At 40.7% G+C, this 23,745-nt stretch overlaps 1 protein-coding gene across 6 annotated transcripts in view; it reads right to left on the bottom strand.

Annotated features, from left to right (window-relative positions):
* Positions 1-1,226: 1,226 nt before the first annotated feature.
* The window catches only part of LTBP1 (latent transforming growth factor beta binding protein 1), a gene marked incomplete at its 5' end in the record, with an annotated part of 426,899 nt that continues 404,380 nt past the window's right edge, over positions 1,227-23,745 (bottom strand). For all 6 annotated transcript variants that reach the window (XM_082672355.1, XM_082672356.1, XM_082672357.1 and 3 more), the window contains 3 exons: positions 1,227-2,206; positions 3,361-3,510; positions 9,788-9,910. In XM_082672355.1, coding sequence (XP_082528481.1) covers positions 2,025-2,206; positions 3,361-3,510; positions 9,788-9,910 — 455 coding nt within the window. In that variant the 3' untranslated portion in view covers positions 1,227-2,024. The remainder of the gene's footprint in view (positions 2,207-3,360; positions 3,511-9,787; positions 9,911-23,745) is intronic.

Here is a 23,745-nt window from a genome sequence, read left to right as displayed (position 1 = left end):
AATGGGAGTGGTTCCTCTGCTTCTTCATTTTGCTTATACTATATTTCTTACTCTGTGAGTTGAGAAGAAACAATTACTGTAATCTTGGAGGTCTGTTTATAAGCGGGAGTGTTCCTGTGTGGTTTGTGTGCGTTTAATAGTTTTTTGGTGTGAGAGCTGCTTTTAGTTTGGGCGTCCTTTTTCCTTACCGTGTGCTGGCCATTATCCCCTTGACAGGGGGTGTGCGGGTGCGTGGCCCGTGCAAGCTCCTGGGAAGGCAGGGACAGCGGTTGGTGCCCGGTCATAGGGCTCTCGGTGGTAGAGGACATGGACATTTTAGATGTACCATTCCTCCTATGGCAGATGCTAAAATCCAAAAGCCTGTCTTACAAGAAAATGTTAAATGGGGATATTTTCTGCTGAGTATGCCTATCCATAGTTTGTTTTTGAAAACTCAGATGCTCTTATTAAAAATGATTCTGAGGGATTTCCCCAGTGGTCCAGTGGTTGGGACTTCGCCTTTCAATGCAGGGGGTGCGGGATTGATCCCTGGTCAGGGAGCTGGGATCCCACATTCCTCACGGCCAAAAAGCTGAAACATGGAACAGACGCAATATTGTAACAAATTCAATAGAGACTTCGAAAATGGTCCACATCAAAAAAGTCTTAAAAAAAAGATTCTGAAATTCAGGTTAAATAAGACAACTGTATGACTGTGGATTTGTATTAAGTAAGGCTTGGAACATTGAAAGCTATTCTTCCTATGTTATGCATCTGTATTCATTTGCTAAAGGCTGTCAAAGTACCACAGACTGGGTGGCTTAAATTTATTTTTTTTTAATTCTGGAGGCTAGAAGTTCAAGATCGAGGTATTATAGAATTTTCTTCTTAGGCCTCTCTCCTTGGCTTGTAGATGGCTGTCGGCCCCCTGTGCCTTCCCAGGATCTTCCTGTGTATGTCCTAATTTCATATAAGAGCACCAGTCCTATTGGATTAGGGCCCACCCCGGTGACCTTCTTCAACCTTAATTAGCTCATCTAAAAATACAGTCATAGTCTGAGGTACTGAGGGGACATGACTCAACATGAATTCCAGGGACACAATTCCACCCATAACAGTATCTAACAAATGTAATAATTAACCTGTAAAACACTCTACATTCATAGAAGACCATTGATAGAGTGGGGTGGTCGGGAACAACTTGTGTGCACATGGTCATTGACATTACTCGGATGTAGAAATTTTCTAAAAAAATGGTGATTTATTTTGCTTTAACATACAATGGTAAATATATTGGGATCATCAAGTTTTAAAATTTGCTGGTCCTACTTTACACACTGTAACAAACACTAATGTAAGCTCATTAGTTCTTCTTCCATTTGTAGGAAAGGGATCCAATGAACACCTACCAGCAGCTTGGCTAAAAATGGACATTAAAATCAGATACCACATTGTAAATATAAAGTACTTTTCTCCAAATGTGTATAAAAGTTTTGAAACAATTAATCAATCACTGCCTGCTCCACAGGACAATTTGGATTTTAAAAATGTTCCAGACCAGGAATAGCATAACCCTGTGTAACAATACTTATAATAGTTTAAACAATATTTTATCAAAGGCTTTTGCACTTGACATTTGAAAGAAACAGTAGCCAAGGAACTGCATAACCAAAAAATGAAAATTATATAAAATATTTCCACCACTATTTAAATGCCAGATTTAATCAAGCAATAGTAAAAAATATCAAAACAAAAAACATAATAATACAACCTTCTGTTTAAAATAATAGCACTGTTCTGCCTCTTTTCCACTGAATTTTACATATGAACAGACTATATATACTGTTTTTTCAGAGAAATGTCCATTTGGTCTGTCACACAAGTCAGGCTCACACTGAATCCTTTCGCTTCTGAGGATATACAATTCCATGATGTTTCCATATTTCCAACATTCTGGGTCAAGTGAAATGTCTGAAGTATAATACATTTCTCTTTCTCCTTTACACAGTGCAGAGTATACAGGTGTAGGTTATGTAGCTTCACTTTTACTCCAGGTCACTGTCTTTTTCTAAATTCAAGGCGGTATTCAATGGAGTGCAGTAGTTTGGCTTGTCGGAAGGTACAAAGCCGGGCAGACACACACACTTATAGGAACCTTCGGTGTTGATACACTTGGCATTCTTGCAGAGAGACATCCGGTTGTTCAACTCATCACATTCGTTGACATCTGCAATAAGCCAAACCACGCAGGTTAGCAAGCTTCAACATTGCTCCAGGAGGAAATGCAATCTACACCCTACCTTAGGCATCCGGCCTGAACACAGCCTGGCTGTTCTGTGCTCTCCCCCCAGTAAACTGCAGTCTTTCCCATTATTGTCTTTCAATTACATGCAAGAGAAATACTACTTTATAGATCTTAAAAAGGTGATTATCCAGGAGGTTCTAGAATTTCTTTCCCTGTTTGTTATTTAACACAACAGGGACCATTTTGTCAGCTTGACTTTTTATAGTCAAACCTTAAGGAAGCTGGAACAACTATCCTACTTCTAAATTCCTCTCTGCACATGCCGAAGAACTGTTTGTTAGGTTGTCAAGAGAAATAAAGAGAGCCTCTGAGCAGCCTCTCAAAAGGTTTAAGTTACTTTCTTAGATTTCTTTCCACAGGAAAGAAAGGCTCTATGCACTTGAAACACCTTTAATAACCCAGGTTACCTTTTTTTTCAGACCCACTTCAGATTGGGACTAACAAAATTGAAGTGGGGAAACTACACGACGGAGCAAAACAGCCACAAAAATAGAGGAAAAAAATGCTACAAGTCAAGGGTCATTTAGCAAGGAGGCCAGCAGGCTCGGGAACACATCCTCAATCACACGGTAAGGATAAACATATTTTTACTCTTCTCTTAAAAGTAAGAGGGAAGGCAACGTGAGAGTTATGAAAAGACTTTCTCTAAAATGGAAGTTGTATTTTCTTTTTCATCTATATTCCCCTCTTGCTGGTGTCAGGTATTCAGGGAAAACATTTACTGCAGAGTCAAAAGCTCAATTTAAAAGAGTCAAACTAATTACCCCAAACTTTCTGGCCTTTCCTCCATAGGTATGTACCATTTATATGAATTCTTAAATACCAACTTTTTAAAAATTTGTGGTAAAATATATGGAACATAAAATTGACCATTTTAACCACTTTTGAGTGGAGAGTCCAGTGGCATTAAGTACCTTCACATTTTTGTGTAATCGTCACCACTGTCCATCTCCAGAACTTTTCTCATCTTCCCAAACTGAAACTCTGCAAATCTTAAATGTACTAGATTGTCTGAGGTCCAGCCACAGGGCATTCAGGAAAAGAGTAATTTCCCATCAAATACATATGATTCTTACCAACACAGGTCATCTTGGCCATATCCAAGTGATACCCATCAAAGCAATCGCAGGTGTAACCTTCCTGCACCCTGACACAGCGCCCGTTTTCACAGCCGTTGAGGATGCCACATTCTTCAGCCTGCAACTCCTCAAAGCTATTTAAAAAACCTGGAAGGGAAAGGACAGGAGGCAAGTTACAAATTTTCAACCTCTTACACTGTTTTTTATGATCATTAAGGTTATGGTTCATCATACATACATATTTCCCATTCCTTAAAGATAGCATTAAAATTTAAGTGAATATATCTGTACACGATATTAAGCAAACTATTACCAATCTTGTGTAGGTTGTACAGATTAGCCCCACATCTTGAATTCTGTTGTTCTACACTAAAACCACATAAAATGATACAGCAAGTAGGGTATTTTTTTGCCCTTAATTATTAAAATTTTTTTGTCTAAGATTTTAAATTTCCTGAGTTCTCAGTAGGGTAAATGTCAGAACATCTTTCAGGATAGAACCGATGGAACTCACTATGAGAGTAGACATTTGCTAAGATGCACAGCATTGGAGGCAGTGCTCTTTCATGGGGAGTTCCCAGGAGCGGAGAAAACCCAGGCTGGCTTGCCACGTGAGGTCTGTTTGCTCTGGCTTTGGAATGAGCCTTACAAAAGGGCTCTTGGGGGATCAAAGGATAAAGGCAGTAAAAGGAACTCACAACATCCTGATAAACGAGAAATACATATTTCTGTTTAGAAAACCAAAATTCTTTTAAAGAAACAAAGAAGCTCTTGTTTGGCTCTTTTTTTTTTAGATATCTTTAAACTGATTCGGAGCTAGAGTTTAGTAGTACAAAAACAATGTAGCCAGGCATCAAGAATATTTTCCTCTGTTTCTAGAAAGTTGTAAATCCACGGTGACCCAAACACACTGTTGATGTGGGGGTCTTATCCTCTCCCCCACCTTCTGAAGGCAGCATGTATTTGCTTTTTTTTTTTATAAATTTGTTTTTGGCTGTGTTGGGTCTTCATTGCTGTGCAAGGTTTTCTGTAGTTGCAGCGAGTGTGGGCTACTGTTCGTTGCAGTGTGTGGGCTTCTCATTGCAGTGGCTTCTCTCGTTGCAGAGCACGGGCTCTAGCGCAGGCTTCAGCAGTTGTGGCTCATGGGCTCTAGAGCACAGGCTCAGTCATTGTGGCGCACAGGCTTAGTTGCTCCGCAGCATGTGGGATCTTCCTGGACCAGGGCTTGAACCTGTGTCCCCTGCATTCGCAGGCAGATTCTTAACCACTGCACCACCAGGGAAGCCCCACGTATTAGCTTTTAAGGGGGAAAAAAAAAATCAACCTAGGGTCAGAACTCTACATCTGGCCTTTGAAGTAATTCTCCAGTCGAACTGCAGGGGGCAGCAAAATATCATTTCTTATGCAGGGCTGTAAGGTCTAACAATGATTATAAAAATTAAGTAATGCATCTAAAAAGGAAAAAAAATACGACTGGGCATCAAGACTGTCAGCAGATCCTGAAGCCAGTTTGAGAAATATTGACAAGAAAGTCAACCTATGGAAATATTTCAAAGTCCAGGTAACACAGTAAAGTCCATTTTAACTAGTAAAATTATGTTTATTATAGAAGTTAAAACATGAAATTAAAATTTGAAACTCCTACACACGCATTAATCAGACTCCCCAAAATACTTCTACAGGACTCTAAAACAACAGCAGTCAGCAAAGGACAGCCCGTGCTCTAAAGTGGGCCTGCTACCTATTTTTATAAATGAAGTTTACTGGAACACAGCCTCACCTATTTGCTAATATCTGTCTGTGGCTGCTTTCCTGATTCCAGAGCACAGTTGAGTAGCTACAAAAGAGACTATATAGCCTGCAAAGCCTACAAATTTTACTATCTGGCCATTTATAGAAAAAGTTGATCTCTGCTCTAGAAAATTCCAGTTTTAGAAATACTGCTCTAACTAAAGGTGACACCAGTCATTAGCCCAACTTTCTTCAACAGAGAGGCACAAGATGATGAATAATAAAGGTGGTGTGGTTCAGCCTCTCTTTTACTATCTTACCTCATACGATTTTATGTCTTCAGTAGGGCCAGAGAGCCTTTGATCCTGGTCTAGGAAGGAGGAGCTATTTCTCTGCAACTTGTAAGAAATTTAAAGGCCCTTACATAGTCAAACCTGGGGGGTCTTCGAACTGCATCTGCAACTTCCTATGTTGCTAAACAGGAAATTGACCTGATACCAACATGCTTATTTCTTAACATTTGTAGTGAATTTTAAAAGTTTTAAAGCAATGACAGCTTAAAAAAAAACTACATAAGCCAGAACACTTCACCATTAAAATTCCTGGCATCTGAACTATAATGCATTAGAGGCTGCACACACAAGCCATGGGATTGCGTCAGAGTTACATGTAGATTTACCCTGGTATTTTGGATTTATGGGGCAGGTATTTTCAATTTATGGGGCAGGCAAACTGTACTTTCTTGCAACTTTAATATTTCTTCTCCCTTTTTTTTAAAGTAAATGTTTACTGACCTATAAATATATACACAGAAGTGTAGAAATCATAAGGGCACAGGCTTATAGCTGTCAATGTATTTAAGCACATTTCTTGAAGTAGTGCATGATTATTTGTGGTTGATTAAAGAAAACCTAAGGCAGGGGTCCCCAACCCCTGGGCTACAGACCGGTACTGGTCCATGGCCTGTTAGGAACTGGGCCGCACAGCAGGAGGTGAGCAGTGGGCAAGTGAGTGGCGCTTCATCTGCCGCTCCCCATTGCTCGCATTACTGCCTGAGCTCCACCTCCTGTTAGCATTATGGTGAGTTGTATAATTATTTCATTATATATTACAATGTAATAATGTGCACAATGAATGTAATGAGCTTGAATCATCCTGCAACCACGCCCCCCCCCACATCTGTGGAAAAATTGTCTTCCACAAAACCAGTCCCTGGTGCCAAAAAGGTTGGGGACCACTGATCTAAGGTGTTAGGATAGTGGTTACCCTGAGGGGGTGGGAGGGTGGCTGGGAAAAGGGGAACCAGGGGTCCTTCTGGATGCTGGCAATGCTCTAGATCCACTCAGGTCTAGAAGACCCAACCCAGCTGATTTAATAGAATGCTGTTTTCACGTAAATTTTAAAGCAGTTTTAATTTGGCTGAAGGATCAATATACTGCATACTTTAAAAAACAAAAGGAGGGAAGGGAAAGGAAAGGAGGAAAACACTCTTTGGCTCAGAACTGAAGTAGCTCCAGAGGCAGCCACAAAGCTTGTGTTGCTCCTCAGGACCCAGGTCACAGCTAGTTTGCTTTGTGCACAGGTGAAAGGTCCCAAAGAAAGAAGAGCATTGCTGTATTTTATAATTTCAGCAGTGTCCCCGAAGTCCTAACCCCAACTACCTGGTCTGCAGGGATTCTGTCTTGAAAATCTGGAGCAGCTTCACTTGCTGCAATGAGGCCCCCTATGTAGGATGTGGAACAGGCACCTGGACGCCACTGCTCTAGTCCCATTCTTGAAGGCAGACAACCCATTATCTACTGATATTTCAATTTGTACCATCCCATTTTTCAGACTTCACATAATTAGTCTGTATGTGAAAGCTCTGGTCTCTCCCACAGACATATTTAGCTTATGTGGCTTCATATCCGGGACACTCTGGTTGTACATTTAGGCATTTACTTTCTAAATGGGAACAGGATTCACACATACACACTCCACCTCCCATTTGAAAAGTCTGCTCACAAATCCAGGAAAAGCATCACACATCCTTTCTTACTTAATAAACCCCCTCACAAGTGAATTCTAAAGATTAATCTCTGACCAGGAGAGCAATCGTTTTATCTCCCATTCTAAGAGAATGGACTTGAGGACATGGGGAGGGGGAAGGGTAAACTGGGATGAAATGAGAGAGAGGCATTGACATATATAAGTAGATAGCTAGTGGGAAGCAGCTGCATAGCACAGGGTGATCAGCTCAGTGCTATGTGACCACCTAGAGAGGTGGGATAGGGAGGGTGGGAGGGAGACCAAGAGGGAAGGGGATATTGGGATATATGTATACATATAGCTGATTCACTTTGTTATACAGCAGAAACTAACACAACAACATTGTAAAGCAACTACAATAAAGATGTTAAAAAAAATCAACTCAGTACAGTTAATATTTACCATTTCCTTGTATGAAAAAAGACTGCAATATAATAACCAAGCTATCAAGAAAACTGACCCTTAAACTAGGCCACCACTTCATGGGTAAAAAAATGATTTTGTCATGGAAGTTATAACAAATAACATTTTCTTTAAAGAAAATAAACATCCCAAAGCAATCTACAGATTCAATGCAATCCCTATCAAATTACCAATGGCATTTTTTGCAGAACTAGAACAAAAAATCTTAAAATTTGTATGGAGACACAAAAGACCCCGAATAGCCAAAGCAGTCTTGAGGGAAAAAAGCAGAGCTGGAGGAATCAGAGTCCCTGACTTTGTACTATACTACAAAGCTACAGTAATCAGGACAATATGGTACTGGCTCAAAAACAGAAATATAGATTAATGGAACAAGATAGAAAGCCCAGAGATAAACCCACACACCTGTGGTCAGCTAATCTATGACAAAGGAGGCAAGGATATACAAGACAGTCTCTTCAATAAGTGGTGCTGGGAAAACTGGACAGCTACATGTAAAAGAATGAAATGAGAACACTCCCTAACACCATACACAAAAATAAACTCAAAATGGATTCGAGACCTAAATGTAAGACCAGATGCTATAAAACTCTTAGAGGAAAACATAGGAAGAACACTCTTTGACATAAATCACAGCAAGATATTTTTTGATCCACCTCCTAGAGCAATGGAAATAAAAACAAAAATAAACAAATGGGACCTAATGAAACTTCAAAGCTTTTACACAGCAAAGGAAACCATAAACAAGACGAAAAGACAGCCCTCAGAATGGGATAAAATATTTGCAAACGAAGCAACGGACAAAGGATTAATCTCCAAAATATATAAACAGCTAATGCAGCTCAATATTAAAAAAAAAACAACCCAATCCAAAAACGGGCAGAAGAGCTAAATAGACATTTCTCCAAAGACACACAGATGGCCAAGAAGCACATGAAAAGCAGCTCAACATCACTAATTGAGAAATGCAAATCAAAACTACAATGAGGTATCACCTCACGCCAGTTAGAATGGACATCATCAGAAAATCTACAAACAACAAATGCTAGAGAGGGTGTGGAGAAAAGGGAACCCTCTTGCACTGTTAGTGGGAATGTAAATTGATACAGCCACTATGGAGAACAGTATGGAGGTTCCTTAAAAAGCTAAAAATAGAATTCCCATATGATCCAGCAATCCCACTACTGGACATATACCCAGAGAAAACCATAATTCAAAAAGACACATGCACCCCAATGTTCACTGCAGCACTATTTACAATAGCCAGGTCATGGAAGCAACCTAAATGCCCATCGACAGACAAATGGATAAAGAAGATGTGGTACATATATACAAATGGAATATTACTCAGCTATAAAAAGGAACGAAATTGGGTCATTTGTTGAGACGTGGATGGATCTAGAGACTCTCATACAGAGTAAAGTAAGTCAGAAAGAGAAAAATATCATATATTAACGTATATATTTGGATCCTAGAAAAATGGTACAGATGAACTGGTTTGCAGGGCAGAAATAGAGACACAGATGTAGAGAACAAATGTATGGACACCAAGGGGGGAAAGTGGTGGGGGGGCGGGTTGGGGTGGTGGTGTGATGCATGGGAGATTGGGATTGACATGTATACCCTGATGTGTGTAAAACTGATGACTAATAAGAACCTGCTGTATAAAAAAATAAATAGGGCTTCCCTGGTGGCACAGTGGGTGGGAATCTGCCTGCCAATGCAGGGGACACGGGTTCGATCCCTGGCCCGGGAAGATTCCCACATGCCGCGGAGCCACTAAGCCCATGTGCCACGACTACTGAGCCTGCGCTCTAGAGCCTGTGCTCTGCAGCAGGAGAGGCCACAAGAATGAGAAGCCCGCGCACCACTCGCTGCAACTAGAGAAAGCCTGTGCACAGAACAAAGACCCAACACAGCCAAAAATAAAAACAAATAAATTTATAAAAATAAATAAAAACTCAAAAAATAAATAAATAAAAGAAAATAAACGTAATAGCATTCCCACCAGTGAGACTCATAATCTGATCCGGTGGTTCTCAAACTTGAGTGTACGTAGGGCTTACTCAGAGGGCTGGTAAAGCCGATTGGTGGGTCTCACCCCGGTATCTGATTCAGCAGGCCTACAGCATAGCTCGCAAATTTGCATTTCTTACAAGTTCTCAGGGACTACATTTTGAGAACCACTGACTAAACTTCAGAACCACAATTTAGTTCCAAAGTAACTAAAAAGGTTGCTTACGGTCCTGAATGAAGTAGGGATCAGCTTCGGGAGCGTACTGTTCACTGAAGTCGACCAAGGCATCCTGTCCATATGGCTGCCGGCGTCCCGTGACGGGGATGTTACACAGCTGGGCATAGTCATCTAAGAAGGAAATGACAATGAACGTGACACACCATCGCTGTTTGCTCGCACCTGGATGCACCCAGTCACCACGTGCCCCATCTCCCACACACACCCCTGATCCTGAAACATCTCAATATTCCTTATGGGTGCTCTATTCATCCACATACAATTCATGCTGTACAGCATAATTAAGATTCTGAACAGCAGACCCAACACAGTAGCTGAACAGTTGGTAGAATGTATCCCAGGAGAGTAAAGGACTGAAAACATGAGCCATCGGAGAGTGCTGCAAGCCTTTTGGAAGAATGGCTTTATCTGAACCCATCAGGTGTTTTCATCAAAACATTTAAAGTGTATAGAGTAGTCATTCATACAGAGATAAACTTTTCCACTCAATAGAGAAAAAAGTGCATCTCTGGTGATCCAAAAATGAGACACAACCAAATGAAGATGCAACTAAGTACCATTTGAATTTAGTCCCTACTATTATACTTCTCTACTCAAGACCTGGTCCCTTATGAATAACATTATAGCAGTGATGATTATCTCATCATAACAGTAATAGTGACGTAATGGTACTAGTAACAATAGCTAAGAGTTGTATAATGTTTGCTCTGTGCCAGATACTGTTTTAAGCACTTAATACACATTATTCAGTAAAATATTTACACCACCCTATGAAAAGCTACTATTATCTCCATTTTACCAATGGGAAGTAGAAGCATGGAGTGGCTAAACGACAACTGGTATGAGGCAGCACCATACTTGAACTCAATCATGCGGCTGAAGGGGGTACACTTAACATTCTTCCTCTCCTACATCTACCTTAGCTCCTTTGTAATTCTTGTCTTTGCCTCTTCTGCACCTTAGCTAAATTCATCTGCAGTTACCACTTCTTGAGGCCACATTCCCATTCCCATGGCCATCTGACTTAACTCCCCCTTTAGTCCTCCTCACAGGACCCACCTATAGCACATGGGATCTTGGTTCTCCACATGTTCGGGGATGATTGTGCTTTCAGTGCATTTCATGGCCTCGGGCTCTTACCCGTACTTTGGAGCAGAGTTATTTAGAAGGTCTAGAGAGGAAAGCTTTAGAAGAGATATCTTCATGCTCTGAATGCACATTTTATAGAAAATATACTGCCTGAGGATTCATCTAGCAGTTGGTGAAAATTCTGGGGCTACCTAGACTTCAACATCTCTGCCGGAACTGAGAGCTGCAGGTCAGCCAGCCCCAGGACTGGCTGGACACTCAGGGCAGCCACACCAGGCAGCAGCCACACTTGCCTGGACCACAGATTGAAGGAGTTTTCCTCTATTTTAGTTCCTTCTGTAACAAAACTAAAGAAAAGCACTGAGGCAAGCGTGTGAACTCTCAAGGCTTTCTTCCATCACCTTCCTCTTAAAGGAGTCAAAGGTGTGTGTGAGGTATGTGTGTGTCTGCGCATGCATGCACGTGCACACACCCGCACATTCTCCCCTAAAGTGCAAAACGGGAGCGTAAAAGCAGAAAAGACCCTGAACCCCTAGACAGGGTAGGATCATGGTTGCCCCTTCCTAAAATTCTTCTTGTGGGAAGCATTCCAGGAATGGCGCACACCCCCATCCCAGACATCGCCGAGCACTTCCTCACGAAACCACTTCATGAGAAATATCAATTTCATTAAGGAAATAGCTAAACCTGGAAAAAGACCGTTGACTCACAAAAATAAAGCTTCAAACAAAGAGAACACAAATGGTTGTCAGTTCTGCTTCAGGTTTGAAAGCGAAGAATTAAGGATTTCCCTGCAAAGGCAAGATCGCAGAAATGTTTACAAGTTTCACACACTGAGGTCATTTTCTCTCATGACTTTTTTTTTTTTTGGCGGTACGCGGGCCTCTCACTGTTGTGGCTCTCCCGTTGTGGAGCACAGGCTCCGGACGCGCAGGCTCAGCGGCCATGCCTCACGGGCCCAGCCGCTCCGCGGCATGTGGGATCTTCCCGGACCGGGGCACGAACCCGTGTCCCCTGCATCGGCAGGCGGACTCTCAACCACTGCGCCACCAGGGAAGCCCTCTCATGACTTTTTATATATATTTGTTGTACATCTGAAAGGGAGACAACATTTTGTATCCAGGCAACAGTTGTGATCAAGAGTGGATATTAAAAAAAATTAATTCATGCTCTTATTTTGCAAACCTAAGTCCAGAGGTGGCTGAGCAGCATACGCTCCTCTTCAGCGTCTCGCTCTCAAGTCCCGGGCCCATGGCTTTTCCCCAGACCATGCCTCTTCCACCAAGAAATGACCTGGTCTCCACCCTCCAAGCTCTCACCGTCTAACATCACAAAAGGAAGGGATCAAATGGGAGAGGAGTGGAGGAGGAATGGACTTCTGTTCCTGTGTGATGTTTAGGGACAGCTTCCTAGAAAAGGAACACTTGACCTGAAACTAAGTAGATGAGAAGGATTTACTTAATAGAAGATATTTGGGATTCTAAAAAGAGTTTACCCAAAGGCATCACAAAAGCAAACTGTAAGCTGTGTTTGGGGACTACCAAGTAGTTCCTAAGAAAGGCTTTGGACATGACCCAGGCCGTAAAGGGAAGCAGAGGAGAGTAATGGGCGGGGGACCCTCTGCGGTTTGCTGCATCTTCCTTCCCCTCCCTTCATCCCTGGACATGCATTTTTCTCAAGTTTCTAGAGCTTAATGTCCTTTGCTGCTTCACTTTATCTAACACGTTACCAATCCAAACTTCAAGATTTTTGGTCAGTTATCAAAACATCATTTCTATATTAAATGTACTACTCTCTTTTGTATTTGAAGATGTGCTACAGTCCCATCAACACCAGGACATGCATTTTGAGTTATTTTTCTGGGAGCATGATGGGTCTATCCTAATCCATCCATGCTGCCTCTCCCATTGCACACATCTGCTCTCATTCTTGGCCAGGGTCACGGGTGAAATGAGCACGGGATAATGAAAAGAACATGGGCTTCGGAGGCAGAAGCCGGGGCTCAAGTCCTGGCTGTACCACTTACTTTCCAGCTTAGCAACTGTGGGCAAGCCTCAGTTTTCACATCTGTCACATGGGGATAATTCCTGTTTGCCTCTCTGTCACTGGTGTATTAAAAAATGAGATGATGTTATGGAACTGTTCATAAATTTTGAAGCACCAGGAAAATGGAGGTTACATTTTTTTTAAGGTAAAATCACTCATGTCCCTGCTGAACACCTGGCAATAAATGAGGATTTGCAAAGACGGTATCAGAATGATTGATATAACATAGTGTTAGCAAAACTTTAAACGTAGTTGTCAATGGGCAAAGACCTGTACAATAAATTAAGAGCAATGAAAGCACAGTCTCCAGATGTTTTTAGATATTGTTTCAAGATCTGAAATTTTTAAATAGATGGAGGAAAACTCCAACTCAGTAAACAGAGAAAGATGTCTTCATCTCAAAAATTATTGACTGCCTGGGCAAATTTAATCACTTGATCAGACAGTGATAAGGTATCAGCAACAACACATTATAACACTAGATCAACAAAACTCAAAATACAGGGGGAAAAAACTGATGTTCAGCAGTTGTTAGTATATGCTCGACCCCTTTAGAAATGCCTTGAGTAGCCAGTAGGTTTCTCATCATCTTTTAAGGCAACAACTGGAATATCGTGGAGTTTTCTAGTGAATCCTGGGTAAGGCGTCTCCTCCAGGATCTGGGCACATGCACCTTTCTAACATGTGCTGGATCTCTGAGCCACACCAGAGCTCACTGAGCTTGGCGGCACTTGGCCTCGGTTATCCCTAGGGCTGGGTCACGGCTATAGTCCAGCTGGGGAGGCAGTGAGTTGTGGTTGGCTGAGGCTGTGGAGCTGGGAATAGCAGATCCCTGAACTGTTGCCACAGCTCCCGATGGCGGCCCATGAGACTCTCTTGGCTGCCACTTCATCCAGCTCAACATGTCGAGATGAACACATTTTTTGTCCCTAGAGTTTTTTTCCTTCTGCAAGACACTCCTTACTTAAGCAAGTTGACAACAATTCAGCACCTGGTTGTCTGGGGCTTGGTGCAAAGGAAGAGCTCTGCTTAGCAGGGCTTGTACTTTGTGAGGCAAATGCCATTTCTGGGACACAATGTGTCCGTCCAGGATCTAGCCAAATATGAATGTGAAATGAATAGGAAGTAGAAATATTCACACCTCAAAGTCCCCCCACTCATTGCACTCCTCACCTCTGCAGGCACAAATGCTAAGCTCTTGATCAAAGCTATGAAAGACACACATGGGATGGTGTGGGCTGCCATCACTTACGTGGTCTAAACAAGATCCAGGCCATGGATCACGCTCAGTTCCCTGCCATGGCAGATTCACATGACAGATGGTACTGCTTTGATTTTAATACTAAATTGAAAAAAAAGTTTAAAAATTGCCCCCCTGGAGCCAAGAGGTCTGGGGCCCCCGCTGTCAGCAGCAATGGGAAGCACATTATCATATCCTGGCAGGAAATCTCCTTCCTTATGACAGACACATCTGTAGGGCTGGTCTGGACAGTCGCACATCACAATGCCAATCAGGCATGTGAGGAAACTGGGAGGTGAAGTCTGACTGAGGCAGATTAAATTCAGCTGCTTTTAGAAATGATGACGAGGCTGCATTTTGTTCTCCACACATCAGGGATGAAAACCTAGTGCTCTAAAGTTTGAAGTGCATGATTTTCAAAAAAAGGAGAAGGACCAATTCATACGCATAAGGAAAAATGGGTCATATTTTACTGAAACTTCTAGATCAGGTGTTTTTCCTACAGGCCTCCACATGTACTATTAATTGATGATGGTGTTTGGAAAACATACACACCAGGAAACGGAGGAAGGAGACAGGGAGAATGGAACGAATGTTTACCTGAGCGCATGCTGAGCCAGTAGTATAATTGGCACTTTTCTTTGAAATTAGCAAAAGCTATGGAATTAGAAAAATGTTGACCATTTACAGAACATACCGTCCAGTACTGATGACAGAAGAAGGAACGTAAGAGAGAGGATTCTACTGCTGATGCCACACCCTGTGGAACTGGACATGTGTTTAGGTGTCTGTCTGCTTATGCTTATTCTCAGAGAGTACACTCTTATCCACAGTGCCTGGTGAGCAGGTAGTAAACCTGCTTTCCTGATGTTAAAACTTGCTGAGTGGTGAGAGAAAATTAGGTATCCGAAAAAGCAGCAGTCCCCAACCTTTGTGGCACCAGGGAAAGGTTTCGTGGAAGACAATTTTTCCACGGACTGGGGGGAGGTTCAGGTGGTGATGCGAGCGATGGGGAGCGGCAGATGAAGCTTCGCTCGCTCATCCGCCGCTCGCCTCCTGCTGTGCGGCTCGGTACCAGTCCGCGGCCTGGGGGTTGGGGACCCCTGCTAAAAAGAGAAGCACCCAGAGTCAAAAGCCCGGGGTTCTAGTCCTACTGCTTCCTATTCTTCGGACTAGATACCTTCCTTTGAGCTGTGTCTATTGCACAGGATTATGGTACTGTGCCTTAGCAGCATTAAAGGCAGTGCATTGCTCCATTCAGTGATTGACTCACTCATCCAACCAGAGGCTGAGAATATTACAGGCAGTGTGGAGTTTGGGAGAGAGAGAGAGGAAGGATAAAACGACCGTACACTGACATGTGCAATAGTGCTTGAAGAAGAGGTAATGCCTAGAGTCAGCCAGGAAGAGCTGGGGAAGCCTTCACTTTGGAGATGAGCATCTACAGGAAGGGGGTCAGCCAGGTGAAGCAGAGGAGGGAAGGTAACTCAGAGTCATAGGCATATATAATAGATCAGAAAGTCTTAGGGAAATGAAAGGACCACATAAACGCTGCCTACTACCGATCCCTGCTAAAGAACAATCGAAAAAAGGAAAGTTGGCGAACATGCACTATTAAGCTCCTGTGTGCTAGGCGCTGTGTACCTTTGCACACACTTTTCCCTTTAAATCTCAGAATCCTATGAAATAACTGTAATTAGCTCCTTTTGTTTCCGATAAGGAAGCTAAGATTTATAGCATAACTGTCCTAGCTTAGTTGAAGGATTGACTCTGTTGGTCTATCTGCAAAACCATGCTCTTTCAATTCCACAGCTGCCCTTCTGAAACCCTTAGAAGAAAATTATTAAATACATTCCCTAGACTGAAAGTATCAGGTAAGTACTTAGTTCAGCAATAAGCATTTCTGACTAAAATTCCAGGGAGAGTAATAACCGTGAATGCTGGTGAGCTCAGCCCCACCAGGGTCAGCTTTATCATTAGCAGGATTTATATTTATTGAATTTGCTCAATTTATTAGGTGGAAGAGATCAAATTGCTTAATGTTCAATTAAATTGTACTTGTCGAGGAGAGGGAAGTAATGAAGTCTAGTCTCGGCAGGGTCTACATTCTGTGGGACGCCTGTAAATGTTAATGCTCTAAGGAAACTCACAGGCTGTAGACCAATCAAGTTCCCTCACCCCCAACCTTCACCTAATGCTGCCCCTTCCAAGTTCAGTCACTCCCAGCATCTTCCATCACACTGCTGTTTACGTAGCCAGACTATAACTGGAGAGAGAGATTTGTTGGGTGTGAATGCCAAAACAATGGAGGTTCCATTTAGAAATCCATTTCTAAAACCTGGATTCAAAATTTATAGACTTGTAACAGCATTAAATTATGCCACGCATAAAAACCTTAAAATAATGATTGATAACATGAATTTCTCAGGAAGGACTGCATGAAAGGTTTCCTCTATTTCTAAGTAAACAGGGCTTTAGAAATAAAACATTAAGTCTTGCATTCAGCCAATCTCAGAGGAAATTAGGAATGAAGTAACTTCTAATATTCGATAAGAGACAAGACTGGACAATGCAATGAACAGGCAAATACGAGGAAAGTTCAACATGTTAATTTTCTAAGCTGACCTACTTCATATTTTTCCAACTGGAAGGACAGATAAACTGTTTCATTTCCTGCTTTCCTACTCATTAAGTACTACTCTGAAGTGACAATCTGAGAAGTCAACAATTAGATAAAAAATATTATATGGAAGGAATACATTTTGTTTTTTCTGTTTTTTGCATTAATCAAGTAAGAATTACTTGAAAATTTGAGCCACACATGTGCTTAAGATTAAAGAGGATGTTGTACAACATACGGAATATACTAAATGCCACTGAATTATTCACTATAAAATGCTTAACTTTGTCATGTGAATTTAATCCCAATTAAAAAACAAGTCAAGTCAAGAGAAACAAAAAAATGTATTCTTTAAAGTCTGGTATTCATCTAACCTTTCTACTTTTAATTGGTAAAATGAGAAAACAAGACTAGTTGATCTCTAAGGTCCTTTCTAGCTTACATATTCTACAATTCTAAGCAGACATTTTTACTATTAGGCTGCAAAATATTGGGAAGACAATCTGTCACTGAAACTTGTGGGCTATAATATGAGATAATCACCACCAGATGGCGCTATTGTCTTCAGGTGATGCTCACACGGGTGTTTCCAGACGACTGACAATCATGGAATTGAATGCACTGTAAGTAATCATGGACAGTCTAACCTCATTCATTTTCCTGCTGAGGAAACGGAGGTCCAGAGAAATTTAATGATATTCAAAGGTCAAGTCAGGTTAAATTTTCAAAATATTGTTTTCTTTTAATAAAACTAAATTATTAAAATCTAAGGGTAAAAGTAATTGTATCTTAAGTTTTGAAGCTGTTCAAAACTCTCTTGATGAATATTCAGAAGTATAGACCTCAAGGTTATGAAATAAAGATGTACTACTGGATCGTCATTTGAAAAGCAAGTTCTAGGTAATTAATGCAACATTAAAGTACTGCTAAACATAATTAATAGATTATTCATAAATATGTATCCCATTTAATTATAGGAAATAAGCTAAAGCTGCAAAGCAAAACTGAACTGTTTTAAGATCTGTAACTCTGTTTTATGATTTGCTCATATATTGCTATTTATCTTAATCTGAAGTAACTCCCTTCTTACCTTCCCCTCCGGATCTATTCAGAATCAGATACAGTCCTAGTAACTCTTCCCTCTGGCAATGATTTATTTGGCTACCTTGGTAGGCACTGAAAGATGATGATGTGAATGGTAACTTCTAGGGTTGAACAGTGCACAACCAACACAACTGTTCATAACAGCTCTGCTTGCCACTGAGACTTGAAGCTCAGAAGGAAGCATAAAAGAAGGCCTTGTTGTGCCTGGAAGCCTTCCAATGAGCTAATCTTTTGTAATTTGCTTCTTAAGACACTGGCTACTGATGTTGAGCAAAATAATTATCATCCTAGTTTCTGCTCCTTGCAGATTTATGCCAACATGCTTCCTAAGCACTTCCTAGATGCTTTCCTCACAGTCATAAGAGGTACAATCTGTCTGCTGCATGAAGGGAGAGGAGATAAAATTTCCCTCACCCTTCCTCTGCCAGGCATGCCTGCTCTAGCCATGAGGTCAGCATATAAAAGACATGGGCAGCCAGTGGCTTTTCTCCAGCCATAGTTGTCTTACAAAGTCAATTAGGAAAAGGTCAAAATAAATACAACATTATTTGATTTCAAAACCTCAAACACAGAACAGGGCTTTAAGCAATTACATACAGTGATATTTTTCATAGTCCCACTCAGCACAGTTCATTTTCTTAGAGTACATTTCAACTATCAATGAAGAGAAAAAAATCCTATCAGCAAAATTTCTTTAAAATACATGAAAGTAAAATTTCCACTAAAAAGAAAATCAACAACAAAAAGGCATTTCTAGAAAATCGAATGCCTATTCATAATGTCTGATTTCAAGGTAGAAAGTTTAAACTGCTAAAAATTTGACTGCTTGTTAGTGAAAAATAAAAGTGCTGCTTTTTGTGATCTGATGGTTCATTTTACATGCATATCTTAATTTCTCTACTTTGGCTTTAAATTAGAAAGATTCTAATAGATAGGTATGATTATAATAATAATGCAAGTTATTCTCCAGTCAGAATATTTTCAATAACAGAGCATGGCCAAATGCCTTCTTAGCACTTCAATGTAGTATAGCTATTAAGAAAATAAGCCTTGAATAAAATTGATACCCCAACCTCGAATAGCCAAAGCAATCTTGAGAAAGAAAAACAGAGCTGGAGGAATCAGGCTCCCTGACTTCAGACTATACCACAAAGCTACAGTAATCAAGACAGTATGGTACTGGCACAAAAACAGAAATATAGATCAATGGAACAGGATAGAAAGCCCAGAGATAAACCCACGCACATATGGTCACCATATCTTTGATAAAGCAGGCAGGAATGTACAGTGGAGAAAGGACAGCCTCTTCAATAAGTGGCGCTGGGAAAACTGGACAGGTACATGTAAAAGTATGAGATTAGATCACTCCCTAACACCATACACAAAAATAAGCTCAAAATGGATTAAAGACCTAAATGTAAGGCCAGAAACTATCAAACTCTTAGAGGAAAACATAGGCAGAACACTCTATGACATAAATCACAGCAAGATCCTTTTTGACCCACCTCCTAGAGAAATGGAAATAAAAACAAAAATAAACAAATGGGACCTAATGAAACTTCAAAGCTTTTGCGTAGCAAAGGAAACCATAAACAAGATGAAAAGACAACCCTCAGAATGGGAGAAAATATTTGCAAATGAAGCAACTGACAAAGGATTAATCTCCAAAATTTATAAGCAGCTCATGCAGCTCAATAATAAAAAAACAACCCAATCCAAAAATGGGCAGAAGACCTAAATAGACATTTCTCCAAAGGAGATATACAGACTGCCAACAAACACATGAAAGAATGCTCAACATCATTAATTATTAGAGAAATGCAAATCACAACTATAATGAGATATCATCTCCCACCAGTCAGAATGGCCATCATCAAAAAATCTAGAAACAATAAATGCTGGAGAGGGTGTGGAGAAAAGGGAACACTCTTGCACTGCTGGTGGGAATGTAAATTGATACAGCCACTGTGGAGAACAGTATGGAGGTTCCTTAAAAAACTACAAATAGAACTACCATATGACCCAGCAATCCCACTACTGGGCATATACCCTGAGAAAACCATAATTCAAAAAGAGTCATGTACCAAAATGTTCATTGCAGCTCTATTTACAATAGCCAGGAGATGGAAACAACCTAAGTGTCCATGGACAGATGAATGGATAAAGAAGATGTGGCCCATATATACAATGGAATATTACTCAGCCATAAAAAGAAATGAAATTGAGCTATTTGTAATGAGGTGGATAGACCTAGAGTCTGTCATACAGAGTGAAGTAAGTCAGAAAGAGAAAGACAAATACCGTATGCTAACACATATATATGGAATTTAAGAAAAAAAATGTCATGAAGAACCTAGGGGTAAGACAGGAATAAAGACACAGACCTACTAGAGAATGGACTTGAGGATATGGGGAGGGGGAAGGGTAAGCTGTGACAAAGCGAGAGAGTGGCATGGACATATATACACTACCAAACGTAAGGTAGATAGCTAGTGGGAAGCAGCCGCATAGCACCGGGAGATCAGCTCGGTGCTTTGTGACCACCTGGAGGGGTGGGATAGGGAGGGTGGGAGGGAGGGAGACACAAGAGGGAAGAGATATGGGAACATATGTATATGTATAACTGATTCACTTTGTTATAAAGCAGAAACTAACACACCATTGTAAAGCAATTATACTCCAATAAAGATGTAATAAAAAAAACTTATTTCCAACAGCAACAAAAATAAAAATAAAATTGATACCCTAAAGTCCAAATCGTACACAAACTAAAATTTCAGAAGTGTTCTTATCACCAACTTTCCATCTTTCCATCAAATTCCCGTCACATTTAGCTGTTCTATAATAGTTGTTGAGGCCACTGAGACAGCTTCAACCAGCGTGCTGGTCCTTCCCAGCTGGCATCCCAAACCCTCGCTGACTCACACCAACTCCAGGGAATTGGGTTTGGGAACTGCAGCCCAGTTCCAGGACACTCCTCCCAAGTTCTGTCACCAACAGTTTAGCAGGAAATGGAGTAAGTTTTCCCCTTTATGAGAGTTTTTTAAATTTTCCTTTTTAGCTTTCCTTACCCTGAGACAAATCATGTTTCCTAATATGACTGCAATATGATCATAACCTGAACATGGCTTACTTGCCCATTGCTTTCTCTTCCTTTAAAGCACCTACCCCAAACAATGTTGTTTTAAGAATCCACATTTGGCTTCATTTCCAGTGTTCTTCCTCTCATGCAGTCCCTCTTTTTGTGTCTGGCCTTTGTATCATTCATTCCTGTTTATTCACTCCCTTCCACAAGTCCAATATCTCTTTCCTGGTTTTCCCTGACCTGCCATAAAAGCCCTGTCCAGCCGGGGGTCCTGATTGAGTGTTCAGGATGCCACCTCCTCCCTGCCCTTTTCCAGTGTATATCTGGGGAAGGAGAAGAACGACATTTCACTCCCAACTGAAAATAAAGACCTTTGCTTAAGTGTGTGTTTGTACAGGATGGTAGTGGGAGCTGGAGAAGCTCTACAAAATGGAAATATTTTCTTTAACTGGTTCTCAACCTTTTTTTCAATCCCAGTTGTGATGGCTAATATCACGTGTCAACTAGGTTAGGCCACGGAGTGCCCAGATGAAGTTGGTCAAACATCATTTTGGGTGTTTCTGGATGGGGTTAACATTTACATTGGTGGATCTGAGTAAATCAAATTACCCTCCATAATGTGAGTGGGCCTCCTTCAATGGGTTGATGGCTTGATTAGAAGAGAAAGACTGGCCCTCCTATGAGAAAGAGAATTCCACTGCCCACTGCCCAACTGCCTTTGGACTTCAGACTTCATCTAAAAAACTGGCTCTTTCTGGCTGACGGCTTTTGACCTGGAACCTCGGCTTTCTTTGGGCCTCCACAACATCAGGCCACCCTAGAGATTTTGAATTTACCAGCTTCTATAATCACATGAGCCAATTCCTTAAAATGAATCAGTGACTCAATCAATCAATCAATCAATCAATCTTTCTCTCTTTCTCTCTCTCCTATTGGTTCTGTTTTTCTGGAGAACCCTGAATATTGCCCCAAACCTTCTTTACTGGGTCAGGGAAAGTTTGTCATTTGTGTGGTAGAGAATTTCAATAAGGTGAGCACATACCTTTAGCAGAAGTTACCTGATTCTTGAGGGGAGTTATGTGTAGTTAGAGAAAAGCTTTTATTAATTTTATCTGCCCTATTATTCCCTTGAGAGTCACTGCAATGGAAGGTATTGCTTATAAAAACAGTACACATTAGGAACACGTGGGGTCCCCTGTTAACATGGAAACAATAGAATGTGCTCTGCATGTCACACATGGCTACTTAGACTCACACTGTGCGCATACACATCCCATGTCCTGGTCTTAATTCTCTAGTAACTGACAATCACAGTCATGAATTTTTCTACCCAGTAACCTTAGCTGGCCTAAGATGATAATTCTGCTACACAGATAATGACATACATTAAGTTTAGAATATTAATACTTTACTGTGAAAGTTTCAGAGTAAGGGTTTTTTTGTTGTTGTTATTTAATATGTCTATAATGTTTAAGAGAACCATATACTAGATAATCTGATGGGCCTTGTGATTTCAATTTGAAATATCTAGGATTTTATATTACATGAGAATTCACAGAACTCTATTAGGTCAGTAAGTATTTAGATTCATTAGGGAATTCAATTTGTTGCATTTTAAGTTTGATTTATTAGATTGATAAGAGCTGCTTAAATACCTAAGAAGAAAATGCTTACTAGGATTGGAGGCTGCCCTTTCAGGTATATAAAATGCATGAGATAAAATCAAATACATAAAATTTATAAATCAGAGGCCAAAGTGTTAGAGACTTAATTAACAGAGTTTTGATATAGAAATAACTCTCAAGGAAAGTTTAATCTGTTCCTTGAGCTATATAAACATTAATCACAAAATAAAACTTGATCTTATTTTATATAAAAATATTGGACTTATAAACAGAAGGACAAAATGTTTACGTTGAACGTAAATTCTTAGGTAAGTCCAGGTTTTAACATTGATAAATTGGATACACTGAATGTTCATTTAAAACCCAGCCCTGAATGGTCTTTTCCAGGCACAAGGCCTCTCTCAGACATTATATAATAACTCACACTGGTAGCCTGGGAGCCTTGAGCAGCACAGAAGCAGCAGGGTCTCTCACCTGCTGCAGAGATTATCTGGCTCTGCGTTAGTCCCCAAACTCTCACCTGCCCCTCATCGTCTTTGACTCTTGCTTACTTTCAAAGAGACTTCTAGCACTGTATAGTGAGGTAACAATGGGGAATAATCATTAGCTCAACTCATATCCTGGAACAAGATTTGATCTATGATCATCGCTAACACCTACGAAGCATTTACTGTATGCCAAGCATCTAACATGTGTTACCACATTTTTAACCCTCAAACAATCCTCAGGAAGATGTTGCTACTACCATTTTACAAGTGAGGAAACTAACGTAATGACCACATTTAATACCAAGGCTCTATGTGCATAATTCACTACTAAATTTTATTTTGCAATAAGCCTTTTATAGTGAGAAAAGTACTTTCACCCTTTTCAGGAAAATAAGGGGTAGCCTTCTAAATAAATACAAAGAATCTTTTCAATAAGAAACAATATAAATTGCGTACTTGTCCTTCCATATGGTATCCAATTCAGTCTAGTTCCATGGATACCAAGAATTCTGTCCCAAAGAACTGGACCACTTACCTCTGAGAGTATTCTCTCTGTATATACAGTGTACACATATGGTGGCCACTCAAATTAGGAGGCCTTTTATAGCTTTCCAGTTTGGTTTACATTCTCCACTATAGCTTATTAATA

The sequence above is a fragment of the Grampus griseus genome, assembly GCF_964374135.1.
Source record: "Grampus griseus genome assembly, chromosome: 15".
NCBI lineage: Eukaryota > Metazoa > Chordata > Mammalia > Artiodactyla > Delphinidae > Grampus > Grampus griseus.
The sequence above is the reverse complement of the archived record's forward strand: the minus strand, read 5'-3'. Positions and strand labels throughout refer to the sequence as shown.